The sequence below is a fragment of the Chrysochloris asiatica genome, unplaced genomic scaffold (assembly GCF_000296735.1).
Source record: "Chrysochloris asiatica unplaced genomic scaffold, ChrAsi1.0 scaffold00166, whole genome shotgun sequence".
NCBI lineage: Eukaryota > Metazoa > Chordata > Mammalia > Afrosoricida > Chrysochloridae > Chrysochloris > Chrysochloris asiatica.
The window spans coordinates 3,537,357-3,553,350 of NW_006408684.1; the positions used below are offsets into that span (position 1 = coordinate 3,537,357).

General features: G+C 41.1%; 1 protein-coding gene across 1 annotated transcript in view; it reads right to left on the reverse strand.

Annotated features, from left to right (window-relative positions):
• Positions 1–15,994, reverse strand: part of LOC102812340 (RNA-binding protein 33-like) — a 163,970-nt gene that overhangs the window by 28,774 nt on the left and 119,202 nt on the right. The window contains exon 16 of the mRNA XM_006871302.1: positions 3,038–3,247. Coding sequence (XP_006871364.1) covers positions 3,038–3,247 — 210 coding nt within the window. The remainder of the gene's footprint in view (positions 1–3,037; positions 3,248–15,994) is intronic.

Sequence of the window (15,994 nt, forward strand, 5' to 3'; positions counted from 1 at the left end):
AAAAAAAGGAAGAATATTCAGGAGAGGCAAACCAACCAAGCAACCACTCAGCTAATTCAGGAGTAGGGAAAGGAATGGAATAGAAATGTTTCACACTTCTATGACACTTGGTGCCAGGCAATTATCCCACAAAGGCATTTCATATATTGTCACCATTTTGTAGGTGAAGAAACAGTTTACAGTGTAAAGACACTGATTATTAACTCACTCAAGTAAGGATTCCAATCCAGTCCTGAAATTCCAGCACAATACTAGCTAATTTCAATGGAGACCTCGGGAATTTTGTACAGGGCTAAATTCCCCTTCCGTTAGTCCTTTTCATTTTAATAGCCACAAATCAAAACATATGTATCCCACTTGTGTATATTTATATTTGCCAGGTTGACAACCTGAAATGCAGGGTTTCATTTCTGGCAACCTATTACAATCAGCGACAATTAAAAAAAAAATACCAAGGATTGTGTCCCACCAACCAGAAATTCTGATTTAACCGGTTTAAAGTGTGGTCCAGACATTTGCATTTTAAGAAATTGCCAGGATTCAAACCCAATGTTCCAGGATCTTAAAACACGAGGAGGCAGCTGATTGTAATGGATTGTTAAGTGCCGTCAAGTCGGTTCCGACCCATCACAGCTCTGTATAGGGTTTCCGAAGAGGAGCTGGTGAGCTTGAACCGCCGATCTTGCAGTTCAAATGGTTTTGCAAGTCTGGCTCAGTAACCCACACCAGGACTCCGATTGAAGTGGGTAGCCCTGGTATTTTCTCATCAATAAATCAGATGTGGCTCAACTGCTGGGTCTGAAACAGCTTCTCCAGCTTAGGACACTAATGTAACGCAGAGTCAGAGTGGAACTCAATGCCACTGTGTAGGTTTTTTAGATATTCTTACAGGAATGCTGCCCTAGAATCTGGACAGAAAGGGACAAAAGTGGCCTGACAGTTCACCACACAGAAAGATACAGAGTAAAGACCACAGAAATGTAAATCTAATGTTAGTACTTGAGGCCCCACAAAAAAGGGAAATTACTACAAATCCCAGCATTTCTGGTACTCTGAAGAAGATAAAGCTACTCCGGTAAAGGCATTTTTTGTAAAGTGCCAAGGGATATTTCCAAAGAAGAAGCCATATTAGAGGTAAACATTAAGAGTTACATTGGCTGGAAACCCAGTAATAAATAACTATCCTTCTATTGTAACTATAATCAGTTATAATATTAACAATAATAATATGTTGCTATTGTTAAGTACTGTTGAGTATGTTCTAACTTAACAGAAACTCTGTATAGGGTTTCTGAGGAACGGCTGGTGAGTCTGTACTGTCAACCTTGTGGTTCAAACCAGTGCTTATCCTACAGTGCCACAACCGGACTCCAATCATAATACACTGTCTATCAAAAGCTTTCTTGTATGCATTTGGTATTTTTCATACTTGTACAAGCATATTAGGTATCACACTTTTTAGATGTATCTCCTTGTAGCATGCTCACATCAGCACAAGTGAGATGGAAAACATTAGTACCTTCATTTCATAGGAGAGTAAACTGAGGTTTAAGATGAAGACTACAGGACGTTACTTATTACATATGTGTACTTCAATGGTGTTTATGTGCCGTGGAGTCAGTTAAGAGGCTATAAACCTTTACAGGAGCAGAAAGTCTCTTCTTTCTCCCACAGAACAGCTGGTAGTTTCGAAGTGCTGACCTTAAGGTTCTCAGCCCGATTCCTAACGACTAGGCTACCATAGTTCTTTAAGGCACTGTTGTTGTTAAGTGCCATCGAGTCAATTCCAACCCATAGCGACCCTGTATAGGGTTTCCAAGGAGTAGCCGGTGAGCTTGAACCACCGACCTTGCAGTTCAAACGGCTCTGTAGTCTTTAAGGCATTGCACTCAAATAAAGACTACGTAACCGAAACCACCTCTAGAGACTCCACGTGAAGATAGCACTTAATGAATCTGTACTTCTGGTCTGTGGCTTCAAAAATGGAGTTTTGTTTGTTCCTACATCACGTTACTGCGAGAATATACATGAAGCAATTTAAATACTTCAAAAACAAAAAAATAAAAACCATGACAGTCAGGCTAGTCCTAATGTTACCAACAGTAGTGGTAACAAGATGACCACAAAGGAGGAACCTATGGACTTCAATGGCTTCCGGAAAGACACCCAAAGCGGGTAGTGCTGCCCTCTTTCTACTTTTGCCAGAATTCACTAAGATGAGGGGTGTCTGGCTTCTGCCCCAATTGGAGATGCTGTTGTTAGGCTGTTTTTCCCTGTTCCTCCTCCAGATTCCAAAAGGCTTTGGGAAAACTAAAGAAAAAAAAAAAACAAAAAAACAAACCCCAAATGTTGCAGGGTGGGAAGGCTGCTCTATCAGTAATCAATAATTTAACAAGATGAATCCTCCCTTTATAGGGAAGATTTTATTTACCTCCACAGAAAAGAAGTCTGGTGGGATTCCCATACTTCTTATCTGTCTAACTGACTGAGCTAAGACAAGGACAAATATTCCTTCCAATCATCAATACCTCCTAATCTATCGGCAAGAAAAGCCACTAGGAATGGTGGTTCTGTCCCTTTCTTGGGCAAAGTGGTTAACTTCCAAAAGCCTGGCAGTCCCACCTGTAAGTTGGGGAAATAATTATGAACTCATGGTGAATGAGTGAGCAGAGGCAGGCCAGCGTTTCCCATGCTGAGTGTTGTGCAACTAAGCTCCTCCTGTCTGAGCAGGAAGCTAGCAGAGCTTCGGGCTGTGTGGACAGCCCCGAGTTGCAGGCAAACAACGCAGGGCTTGCTTATATACGATTCAGTGCAGTGGTACCATTAAAATGTCATGAAAGGAGCAGCTCTATGGTGAGCTTTCAAAGCCAGAACAAAGAAAATCATGGCTTTTCTGGCTTTGTTTTGAGCACTACTCTGTGCCAATAACTGCTTATCAGAGAAAACATTTAAATATTCAGTTTTCTTAACCAGCAGGACCGCTGATTCTACAGCACACAACATTCACATTTCTAGTAAGACAGACAATCCACAGTACCTTTTTGCTTGGGTGAATTCCTTGGATATTTTTGATCCCTGGAGGAATAGCTGGGTGCATGTGGGCAGCCACTGGCAAGTGCTGTGGCTGCTGCAGGGTCCCCTTAGTCAGCGTGACCTTCCGGGCAGGCTGCTGCCTGCCTTCCATGGGCTGTGGAAGCCGCTGAGGTTGGCCTTCTGGGTGGAAAAAGCCATCACTCTCTCCTTCCTGCTGAAAGCAACAAGGCATCATATGCTGTTTAGTACCTGCTCGCACAAACTACAGCCTCTCAGATTGGCACAGCTGACTTTGACTAGTAGTTAACTGAGAAACACAACAATTTCAAGCAAGGCCACAACCAAACTTGTCTTTTCATGAGAGGCAGTAAGAAAACTTCCCACTTGGCAATTCTCAAGTTTTAACAAGGAGCCCTGGTGATGTACTAGTTAAATGCTTGGCTGCTAATTGAAAGGTCAGATTGGCAGTTCAAGCCCACCAGCCATTACTAAGTGGGAGAAAAGACCTGGAAATCTGCTCCCCCAAAGATTGCTGTTGTTAAGTGCTATTGAATCAGTTCTCACTAAGTGACCCCGTGTAGTGTTTCCAAAGAGCGGCTGGTGAGCTTGAACCACTGACGCTGCAGTTCAATCTGACTTTGCAGTTTAGCGCATTAACCCACAGCGCCACACCAAGACTCCCCAAGAAACTCTATGGGGCAGTTTTACTGTGTTCTACAAGGTCAGGCTTTCTATTCCTGTAAAGATTTACACCCCTTGGAAACCCTGTACTGGGTCGCTATGGGTCGGAACCAACTCGATGGCACTTAACAACAACAACAACAAGGTCAGTATGCGTCAGAATTGACTGACAGTATACAACAACCGCAACAAGGTTTTTACCATTTTAAACACTCACATCTCTTTAATGACTATACACATTTAAGAGGCCTGAGATCAAATGAAGTGCTGTTTAACCCCAAGAGATACTCAACTTAAAAAACAAACGAACTTCATATTCAACAGACATTTTTTATTTCCATGAGCATCTTGTTACAGGCTGCCAGTTTACAATAACAGTGGAGGCTATAAAGCTTTTTGGTCTTAACTCACACCTAATATGAGTGGGTGAACCTCGACTCATCCCACTTCTATTCCAACTGGAAAACTACACCTCAGCCATCCAGAGTGAATTTTGCCTTCCCCAATGGAGACACTGGAACCTGCTGTGGTCATCAAGATCAACCTGGGCTCACTGCCTGAAACATCCCCCTTTCCTGTGAGAAAATCACAGGAGACATGACCAACAACAGAGTAATCATACTTCTGAGAGGAAAAGCATTTATTCTAGTTAGAGATTTAGGAAGTTTAGAAGTACCTTCATCTAACCTTTTACTTTTTACTCATGTGAAATATAGTGCCCCTCCAAAAGAGTAGATGGAGGGTGGGAAAGAAAAAGTGGACAGCAAGAATGTCAGGTCTCTTGCTTAAATCTGAAAAACACTTAAATCTGAAAAACCACATTCAGGCTTCTATTTGGATGACGCCCTTCTCTTTACATGCATAGTAAGATATTTAGTACTGGTTAGTAAATCTTCCATACACAGGCTGCCCAGCTATGTCAGTATTTCCCATGATAACTCAAGTTGGCTTAGAAGAAGCATATAGTCTGTCTTTCTCTCACTGAAACCTATCTTTCAGAGATAGTTTAATGAAACAAAGAACAGGAACAGGGCCTAGAGAAAAATGGGTGTAGATAAGATATTTGTAAAGGCTGCCCAAAGTAATGGGAACCTAAAAAAATGAGATTAACAATGTCACACTGGCCATGTGGGACCCTATCCAGAGAAGTAGCGACACCAGAGATGGAGGCAGAGATGAGGACATGGAGAGAGGGAGCAGCTGAGAACTCAAGACTCAAGGAAAGAGACAGACACTGAGTGCTTGCGGCCAAGAGGCAGGCTTGCAGAATGTGTCCTTCGGTTGTTTAAATTATTAAGTATTCTTGAGTGTTCTTGTGTACATCCCTCCTCCCACCCAAAACAAAACAGGAGTAGAAGCAAATACTGCTGGCTAAAGTGGTAGGGTGGGGGGGAGGAGGGGGGAGACGCCACACAGGAGAGGGACTTCTGACTAAGGTGGCATGAAAGCTGGGCAAATCCACTCCCCCTAAAGACAAGCTTTAAACTAGAAAAGTTACAGAAAAACCACCTTTTCAGGATCCTGGAAACCCAGAGAGCAGTGTAAGTCTGTGGCCTTCTTGAGGGAAGTCATCTTTTTATCAGCACAGGCTGGGTGTGAAAACCTAGAAGGAGCCGACACAATGTGTGCTAAAACCTGGAAACATACAACATTGTCAAGAAAAGTAGCAAACTCAGTGGGAAAGGAATGGGGAAAGCCCATTGATTTGTGGCCATAGTCCTGTTTGGGACATACTGTAGAGAAGCCAGATTAAAGTTCTCCACACAAGGCTGATCTGGAAACTCACACACATCCAGGGAGACTCAAGAGGATCTGGCAGAAAGGAGAAGCTAGAGTAGCCTGAAAACTGGCTGAACATCGAAAGCACTCTTCAACTCACACACCCAGATCCACTAAGCGAGGCAGCTCGAGGCGGCCCCTGAAAAAGCTATGAAATAAAAAAATTTTAATTCAAGAAAAAATATCTTGAAATGAATGAAAATAAAAATACAACTAATGAAAAATGAGGGGATGCAATGAATATTGTGCTCCCAGGGAAAACTGTACAGCTTTTAATCTAAGTCTTTTATCAGAAAGAAACAAAGATTTAAAATCTGTAAACTTTCATATCAAGAAGCTAGGAGACTAGGAGCTCAAGTCCAAAGTAAGGAGAAGAAAACAAAACAATAAAGATCAGAGAAAGAGGCATAGTATATAGAAAAATTGGTTTTGTGAGATCAACAAAATGGCAAGACCTTTAATTGGATTAACCAAGAAAAAAGACAAGGCACAATTTGCCAGAGTCAGGTATAAAAGTAGGTAGGATCATCACACAGAAATTAAAAGGTATATAAATTAACAATTTTATACTAATGAGATAACTTACTTGAAATGGATAAATTCCATAAAAGATGCAAGGTGTCAAAACTGACTCAAGAAGAAACAGAAAATCTGAATATACATATAAGAAGTAAAGACATAGAATTAATAACTTTAAAACCTCCAGAAAGAAAAATCCAGGCCCAAACAGCTTCCTTATTGACTTCTGTCAAATATTTTAGAAAGACAAACTGCCAATCTTACACAATCTCTTTTAGAAAATAAAAATATTAGCGAACTAAATTCACAACACAGAAAAGGAATCATATGCCATGAACAAGCTGGATTTATCCCAGAAATGAAAGACTGATGTGATAAACCACACTGAAAGTATAAGGGACAATACGATCACTTCAAAAGCCGCAGAAAAACTAATTTACAAAATTCACATGTGATTCAAAACTCAGCAAAGTATAAATAGAGAATTTCATCAAGGGGCATTCAGAAACAACCCCCAGCTAACATCATCATACATAACGGTCAAAGGCTGAAGCTTTTCCCTGAGGTTCACTTCTATTTAAAACAGTAGCGGACAAGTCCGGCAAAGTCTCAGCCCTGGCTACACCTCTGGAGCTCTCGAAGGATAATGATGCTTGGGCTTTACTTCAGAACAATTCAATTAGAATCTCTTGAGTTGGGGCCCAGACATCAATATCATTTTAAAGGCTCCTCAGGTGATCTTACTGTTAGGTCAAGGCTATGAGCCATCACACCAGATGACTCTGTAATTTGTATTTTAATTGCCTGAAATGCATTGATCTTGATGAAAGTCATTCTGAGCTGAAATAGAAATGTGCTGTTGTGATGTGCTGTTGAGTCAATTCCGACTCCTAGCAATCCTTTATACGGTTTCCGAGGAGCAGTGAGTGGGTTTGAACTACCGACTTTGTGGTTTGCAATCCAGCGCTGATCCTACGGAAGCATATGTGAAAAAGCAGGCCATGTGCAGGACTATGATCCATACTAAAGTCAGGTATGATGGTTTATGTTTCTTAAAACTTCTCTACTAGGTCTTCTATCAGAGGGGTGAATAGATGCATCAGCCAGGCAGGAATAGCCTACTCTAAGCGTACAATGTTTCAAAGTCTTTATTCTAAAAAAGCTATGGGTTCTTTTACTTTCATATATAAATATTCTATAGCATCAAATTTTAAATTTAAGGACATACACTACAACTCATGTTTTACCTAAAATCCCATTCTCTAAGTGCGCTTCCTGACAATCAAGCTTAGTACAAGATTCATACATTTACTATATATGTCACATCCTACTGTCCTTACTTCTTTTACATAGGGTCACATTTTGAACTAAGCTTCCAAAAGCCATGAGTGTGTTAGTCTGGGTAATGGAGGCATTAGACAAGTAAATTCTCCACAGTTCGGCTATTCAACAGCCCATCCTTTTCATTAACGTAGACAAGCAAACTAACTGTGTAAGGTATACTATGTGAGAAGTCTTCCATTTGATAGACCAAAGGGATCGAAATAAACTCCCTGGTAGGTTAAACTAGAGGATATACTATCTTAAAGGTGTTCTAGAGAAACCAGTGGCAAAAACCCTATACTTCTGTTTGTTTGCTATAGTGTCCTTGTTGTTAAGTGCTGTCGAGTCACTTCAGACTCATTGCGACCTTGTGTAGGGTTTCTGAGGAGCAGCTGGTAGTTTTGAACTACTGATGTTGAAGTTAGGAGTCCAGTGCTTATCCTACAGCACCACCCTAGGAGTCCTAGGACCTGCCAGAATGTCTTGTATTGGAGGCACTGAAATAGTTACTGAATAAATCAATAAACAGTACATCTTACTTTTTTACACTGAGTAATTCTGAATGTACTAAAAAAAGATTATAGTACCGGGATACTATTATGCTATGGTGGTGGTGGTTATGTGCTGTGGAGTCGGTTCCGACTCACAGCGACCCTGCATATGCTTTCCAAGGCTGTAAATCTTTACAAGAGCAGAAAGCCTCATATTTCTCTCACGGAACAGCTGGTAGTTTTGAACTGCTGACCTTGAGGTTGGCGGCCATACTGGTAACCACTATACTACCAGAGCTCCTTAGTCACCAACAATTAGTGAATACATATTTACTCTATGTTACCTGTCAGACTGGTAATACCGACCCGTCAGAAAATACAATTCCGTTTTGCAGAAATGTTTACAGGCAGTTACCAAGTTACAAACGAGATCCAATTCTAACTGTGTCTCTTAACAATTTATACATCAGTTGGAACAGCTACCTACATTTTATTTAGGTTTACCTTAGTGGAAGAAAAAGCTCTAAACCTTTTCAATGAATTAAAAGCTGCATAGACAGCAAGTAAAGGTAACTGTGATGAAGAATTTGTTTTGAGTTGAGGTTACTTCAATCATTTCAACGTGGGGCAAATATACTTAGCATTAAAGCGGGGCTTCTCAAAGCTGGTAGCAGCCGCCACCGCTTTGAATGTGTGTGAATCTCAAGACCTGCAAATAATCCAATCTCATGCATCAGATTCCTGACAGGGCTCACTGGATCTCTTTCCAGTCCCCCACTCCAAGGCTTTGGACTGAAAGATTCGTTTGAACCTCAAGGATGGTGGTTCAAAACACATCAGTCATTCCTTGGAAATCCTATACAAGGTCACTATAAGTCGGAGCCAACTCGATGGCACTTAATAATAACTGTTACCATGATGAAATTACCTAAATTGTAAACATTTCAGCTTGTTCCTGTTCGCTTGATCTGCTATGACAAAAACCAGTTTGGAGCCCTGCTTTAAAAGGCAATAGGAGTCAATCATAAGTTGGATGTTCGTTAGCACGGGAACTTCCTTAATTAGGTAGCTTGCACCAAAAGTAGAGTATCACTATTCACATATTTTAAGGCATATAATGTACAAGGATGCTTCAAAAAGGTCATGGAAAAATGTCATTAAAAGGCCATGGAACACTCCATGAACTTTGTGAAGCCCCTGCATGTATGTATTTGGTGATAAATATAACATTATAGTGAGCTGCTCATTTATAACCTGTGAATTGAGAACATACATTTATTTAATAGATATCCCAAATAATAAAAATTCTGTTGCTTGGGTGAAGACAGACCGGTGAAAATAATCAATATTCATGTCTGATAAGAAGATTGAAATGTTGTAAACTTTCATTTCAAAAAAAGCATTTTTTAAAGTAGGTTTGATCTCTACTTAATGTTGAGAAAGATATTTAAAAGACCCTCTCTTAGGAAATGCAGATAGGTCTCTTGTGATACAATAGTGAATAATTGTTATCAGGACTGACTGTGAAGGTTGGAAATGTAAAGGTAGATGTGTTTTGTAGCAAGGAGGGGAGTGATTAACTTTGCAGTCTAGAAGCAGAGGTCCCTGGGACCATCAAGGGAGAAGAGTGGAGAGCGGGACCCTACCCAGAGAAGCGACGCCAGAGATGGAGGAGGCAGAGACGATGTGGAGAAATGGAGTGGCTGGGGACTTTAGACCCAGAGAGGGGCTATATGCTATGACTGGGGGGCAGGCTTGCAGGGTATACCCTTTGGTTGGTTGATGATGCATGGAGGGGATTGTAACCATGGCAATGAAATGATATACGATAGGATGAATATAAAACTAATGTTAAACTAATGTTCTCCCATGTAATCTATCACATAATTCACAACAAAACATTTAAAAAAATTCATCTGTGATAAAAGCACTACTGACCTTGTGGTTAGCAGTCGAGTCCTTATTCTACATTGCCACCAGAGCTCTTGTTATGTAATAAGGTGTCATCATATAAAATAACCTATTTAGGACTTTGTAAGCTATTGCCTAGGAGCACACAGAAAGTCCAATACTAAACATCCTCCATGGATTTCATCCACATCGCCTACTGCTCACTCTCCCTCATTCATTTCATTACAGTTACATGAGCCTTCTGGCTATTTATCAAGCCCCACCCCCACCCTCCAAAAAAACCCATAACCCAGCATTAGGGGCTTGAGAGTTCTTCCAAAGATACGTACATGGCTTAGCATTCTCCAATCATAACGTTACTCTCTGCCCCTTTAATGTTGTCATTGGGCTTCACAGCATTTATTACTTACAGCTATAATGTTTACGAGAGTGGAGGCTCCAGAATGGGCACTGTTCACCACAGTATTCTCAGGAAAAGAATCCAGCACGGCATATACAGGCAGGCCATACATACTTGCTCAATCAATGAATGAACACAAAAGATACAAGGCTTCAGAGATGATGATGGTGATTACTCAACTTTTAGGAACAACTGTTTGCCTATTAAAAAGTGGGTGGAGGGCAAGGTCTGCTATAGCTTGTATTATATTCCGGACAATTTTTTAGGCTTTCTATTGTTACAAATATACATATATTGAAATGTGTGGAGTCCTTTTGTGGAGCTGTGGGTTTATGCACTGAACTTTGCTGGTTTAACTGCAAGGTTGGTGGTTCAAGCTCACCAGCTGCTCACTCCTCAGAATACCTACACAGTGTCGCTATGATTTGGAGCTGACAACAAGCTTAGGGAGGAGTCCTGGTTTGGCACCATAGGATAAACACATGACCTCTAGGTTGGCTTCAACCACAGGGTCAGCAGTTCAAAATCACCAGCCGCTCCTAGGAAACTCTGAACAGGGTCACTATGAGTCAGAGCCGACTTGACAGCACTTAACAACAATAAAGCTTAGGGATTAAGGACCCTGGTAACGCAGTGGGTTATGAGTTGGGCTGCTAACCACAAGGCCAGCACAGTTCAAATCTACCAGTCCCTTTGCAAGAGAAAGATGAGGCTTTCTACTCCAGTAAAGATTTACAGGCTCAGAAACCCTGTACAGGATGACTAAGAGTCAAGAACAACTCCAAGGCACACAACCACCACCACAACTGATGTGCCATGGAGTCGGTTCTGACTCATAACGACCCTGTTTAGGTTTTTTGAGGCTGTAAATCTTTTACAGGAGCAGAAAGTCTCATCTTTCTCCCTGAACTACTATCACTAAAGCGTAAAGAATAAGAAGATCTGGTGGCGTAGTTTAAGCACTCAGCTGCTCACCGAAAGGTCAGTTGTTCAAACCCAACAGCTGTCCATAGAAGAAAGATGTGGCAGTCTGCTTCCGTAGAGAGGACAGACTTGGAAACCCTGTGGGGCAGTTTACCCTGTCCTATTAGGGTTGCTATGACTGGAAATCAACTTGAGGGCAACGAGTTTGATTTTGGTTTAAACTTAGGGAATACTTTTTGTCAGCTTAAACATTACAAAAAATGAAGTTTGTTGCCACCAACAGCAAGACAAATTTATTTACAACAAATGGTTTAAATGCATAGATAAAAATGCCTATTGATACTGTCAGGGCTTCTTGCAATTTGACAGATCAAATCTTATTTTCATTCTTAAAGCCCGTGAAGAAGAGATATCACTGACTTGCATTCACTTGTGGGCAAATTGATTAATCCCTCTCTATAGAAATCTCAACTCTTGATTACACCTATCAGACGTTAAGCAGCATTATTCTAGAGTGACAACACTTGACAAATTCCCCAACCATTTTGCTCAGCCTTTGTGGCCTTGCTAGCTTGTATTAACCCTGATGAAAAATTAATTTTCCTTATCTTCTTCTAAACCCTAAAATCCAAATCCGCCAAACTGGCAACTCTTTCTGTAAAGGTATTATGAAAACCTCTAAAAGATTAATTGCATGTCTTCAGGTGACATTAAATTAATTTCTGTACTCACGACAGACATTTGATACTCCTTACTGAGAAGACAGATAACATTGTCAGGATACACAGAAGGGCAGTGGTGTAGTGTCCCAGGGCAGCCTCTTATGAATTCTCCTTTCGATAAGGCCATACTTCACTGTCACTGGCAATGTTACTGATCTTACAGCCCACAGACCTCACTGAACAGGTTTCTATTGACTACAACAATGCTGGGTCTATGCCAGTAATCTTTTTAAAGCTAATTCAAAATCTGGACAATAAATGATATGCATGCTGTATGATAGGAGCTCTGGTAGCGTAGTGATTACAAATTGGGCTGCGAACCGCAAGGAAGACAGTTGGAAACTACCAGCTGTTCAACAGGAGAAAGATGAGGCTTTCTGCTCCTAAAAAGATTTACAGCCTCAGAACCCTGTGCAGGGTCACTGTGAGTTGGAACCGACTCCATGGTACTTAACAACAATGCTATATGATGTTCCTAAATATAAATACATTAAAGACTTCTCACTGGTTTTTTTTTTTTTTCCTTTGAAGACTACTGTTAAGAGAATACTAGTGTTCTTTTCCAAGTTCCTACGTCAATTTCTTAAACTGCTACACGCCATAAGAAGTGAGACCATTCCACATTAGCAGTGTTCATTGATTCTCTATAATAAATTCTTCTTCTATAATGGAAAGAATGTAAAAGGGGTAAACAACTTAATCTAAAATATTTCTTTCCTATATAATTTTGGTAATGGTCTGCACAGACAGGATTAAAAAAAAAAAAACCCTGAGGTTAAACAGACCAGACTAGAGAGCCCTCACAACAGCCTTACATAGGATAAGCACAGGACTACAAACCATCTGGTAGCGTAGTGGTTACGAATCGGGCTGCGAACCTTAAGGTCAGCGGTTCGAAACTACCAGCCGTTCCGTGGGAGAAAGATGAGGCTTTCTACTCCCGTAAGGATTTACACCCTCGGAAACCCTGTACAGGGTCACTATGGGTCGGAACCGACTCGATGGTAACAACAACAACAAACCATAAGGTTGGTGGTTTAAGCCCACCAGCTGCTCTGTGGGAGAAAAAAGAAACTTGCTGCTCCTGTAGAGATTTACAGCCTCAGAAACCTTATTAAAGGGTCACTATGTATCTGAACTGACTCCACAGCACTTAATAACCAGTACCACATATGCTCTTGACCTTGTAGTGTGGCAACAGCATGGTAGTTATTCATCTGGTTTCTCTCTTAACAATTTACCTTTCTGAGATTAGTTAGGTTTGGAAGTATCTTTAAAATAAAAATTAACTGGCCAACAAAGAAAGAAACCCAGGGGGCGGATCTAATACCCCAGAATTCTCCAATTGTTGTAGTACAAACTTGTCAGTTTAAACAGGAAAGGATACTGAAAGTGAGACTGTCAGGGTGCTGGGACTTGAAAGGCCCTGTCAGCCTCCATTTATCAAAGAGCTGGGCGAAGTCCGATTCTTCCAGTGAAAGCCACTCACTGGGCGGCTGAAGCTTCTAGTTCTGGGGAGCAGTGGCTTCTGCCCAGCCCTGTGAGAAGCATCTCAGTAGTTGGAGCTTCATAGCATGGGGCAACTGCTGTAGGGAAGACAGCGAGGCTTCTATTCTTGGTAGGCTGGTGAAGGTTAGAAGAGGAAAGTTACAATTCCTTTCTGCTACGGAATGTGGAGCAATGAATCCTGATGCTTAATGATATAATTGTTGTTAAGTGCCACTGAGTTGATTCCAATTCATAGCAACCCTGTATAGGGAGGCTTCCAAGAGGTGGTTGGTGGCTACCGCAATGTCAGCAGTTCAAACCCACTAGGTTGCTTGTTCTTCAGAAATCCTATACAGAGTTGCTATGAGTCAGAATCAACTCAACAGCTTTTACTAACAAAACATTTACAAAATTCAAAATGTAGCAAAACAGAATGTACAATGAATTTGTAAAGTGAATAAATTAGGAGATTTTGCACGAAAACACTAGAAGAACGATGTTTGTTTTGTAAAAACAGTTTAAGTAAATATGTCTTACTAAGTGCTGTCCAGTCGGTTATGACTCACAGAGACCCTGTATAGAGTTTCTGAGGCTTTAAATCTTCACAAGAGCAGAAAGCCTCATCTTTCTCCTATAGAGCAGCTGGCGGGCTCGAACCATGGGCACTGTGGTTCGCAGCTCAGTACTTACCATGTGTCGCTGTCACACCCCCAAATATATTGTAACATAAGCAAATAAAAATATATCTAATAACTTGTTATTTTTACTTTTTTTCCAAATTTTGCTTACTGGTGTCATCTAAATCAACAACCATTACTTTTAGAATCAGAACAACTTCGGAGGGAAAAACAGTGAGGTCTACTGAGCTAGTATCTCATCTCCTCTGCTATTTCAATTTTTTAAAAAACTATAAACCGTGTTTACAAGTTGTTTATTTCTCAATTATTTCTTACATATTTAATAATATACTTTGTTGTTGTTGTTGTTAAGTGCCATCGAGTCGGGTCCGACCCATAGCGACCCTGTACAGGGTTTCCGAGGGTGTAAATCTACCAGCCGCTCCGCGGGAGAAATAATATACTTTAAACTGCCCTAAATCCTGAGGACAGAATTACATTTAAGACTAAACCTATCCTGCAGTAAGTAGGAGGAACCAGCAGGTGGTGGTGCTGACTAACATCAAGTCAATTCTGACCTCAAGTGAACTGTCGCTACATGCCATCCAGTTGGTTCTGACTCAACGGCCCTGTATAGGGTTTTGTTGGTGGTGGTGGTGGTTATGTGCCGTGGAGTCAGTTCTGACTTACAGTGACCCTGTACAGGGTTTCTGAGGCTGTAAATCTTTACGGGAGCAGAAAACCTCATCTTTCTCCGGCAGAACAGCTGGTAGTTTCGAACTGCGGTTCGCAGCCGGATTCGTAACCACTATGCCACCCTCGTTTTTCTTTAGAGGAGCGGCTAGAGATCAACTTTGTGGTCAACAGTCCAGTGTTTATCCAATAGCGGCACCAGCACTTCCACTGAGGGCACATGTTGTTATTGTTAGGTTCCAACCTTGTGGTCCCCTGCACTATCCCACAATACCACACCAGGGTCAGATGTGTTGATTATAAGGTTAGTTTGAACCGCAAGGTCAGAGGTTCAAACTTACCAGCAACTGCTAGGAAACCCTACACAGAGTTGCTGTGAGTCGAAACTGACTCGATGGCACGTAACAGCAACAACAGTCAAAGAGTGAGGAAGATATAGAGAAACGACACAGAAGGCAGGCTGAAGGGACTGTCACCAGCAAATCTTTAATAGCGACAATTCTAACATCAAAACAAATCATGGCACTACCACTTCACTGAGTTTTTAAGAACTTATTTATATTTGCATTTTTTAAGTGAGGGAGAAGAGAAAGCAATTATAGTGGTAGCTGCCAACCAAGGAGTCCTGGTACGGCACTGTAGGAATACACACTGGACTGCTGCTAACCACAAGGTCGGCAGTTATGACCCACTAGCTACTCCTTGAAAGACTATACAGGGCCACTATGAACTGGAATCAACCTGAGGGCACTTAACAACAATAACAACTAATAAAGAAGAAAAGTTAACAAAATAAAAAACATTGTTGCTGTTAAGTGCCGCTGAGTCGGTTCTGACCCATAGCAGCCTTGTAAAAGTCCTTAAAACGTCATGAGAATAGGATGGTAACATAGTCTCAAAGTATTTTCCCCAAAATAGCTTATTACAAAGGGTAAAATTTTAATCCTACAGTAAGAGACTTGGCACACATCATCTTACTCAAGTAATCAAAGCTAAACTCAAGAATATTGGGCCAAACCAGCATTATGTGCCTAGTGATACTCTGTAATGAAAAAGACACAATATCTCTTATTTTCCCCCCCAAATATGCATAACCTGAAACTAATAACGCAGAAACACAAAATAAACCCAGATTAAAAGACATACGAAATAATTTCTACTCTTTAACTCCATGGCACACAACCACCACCACCACTCTTTTAAATGAGTCCTGGTGTGGTGCTGTAGAATAACCACAAAATCAGCTGTTCAAACCACCAGCCACTCCTCAGAAACCCCATACATATATAGACAAGATGGAACTGACTTAAAAATGTGAAGGTCAAGAAAACAGGAAGAAAGACTGGGAAATTACCCCAGATTAGATCTGTTCTCGTTGTTGTCAGGTGCCATGGAGTCGGAACCGACTCATAG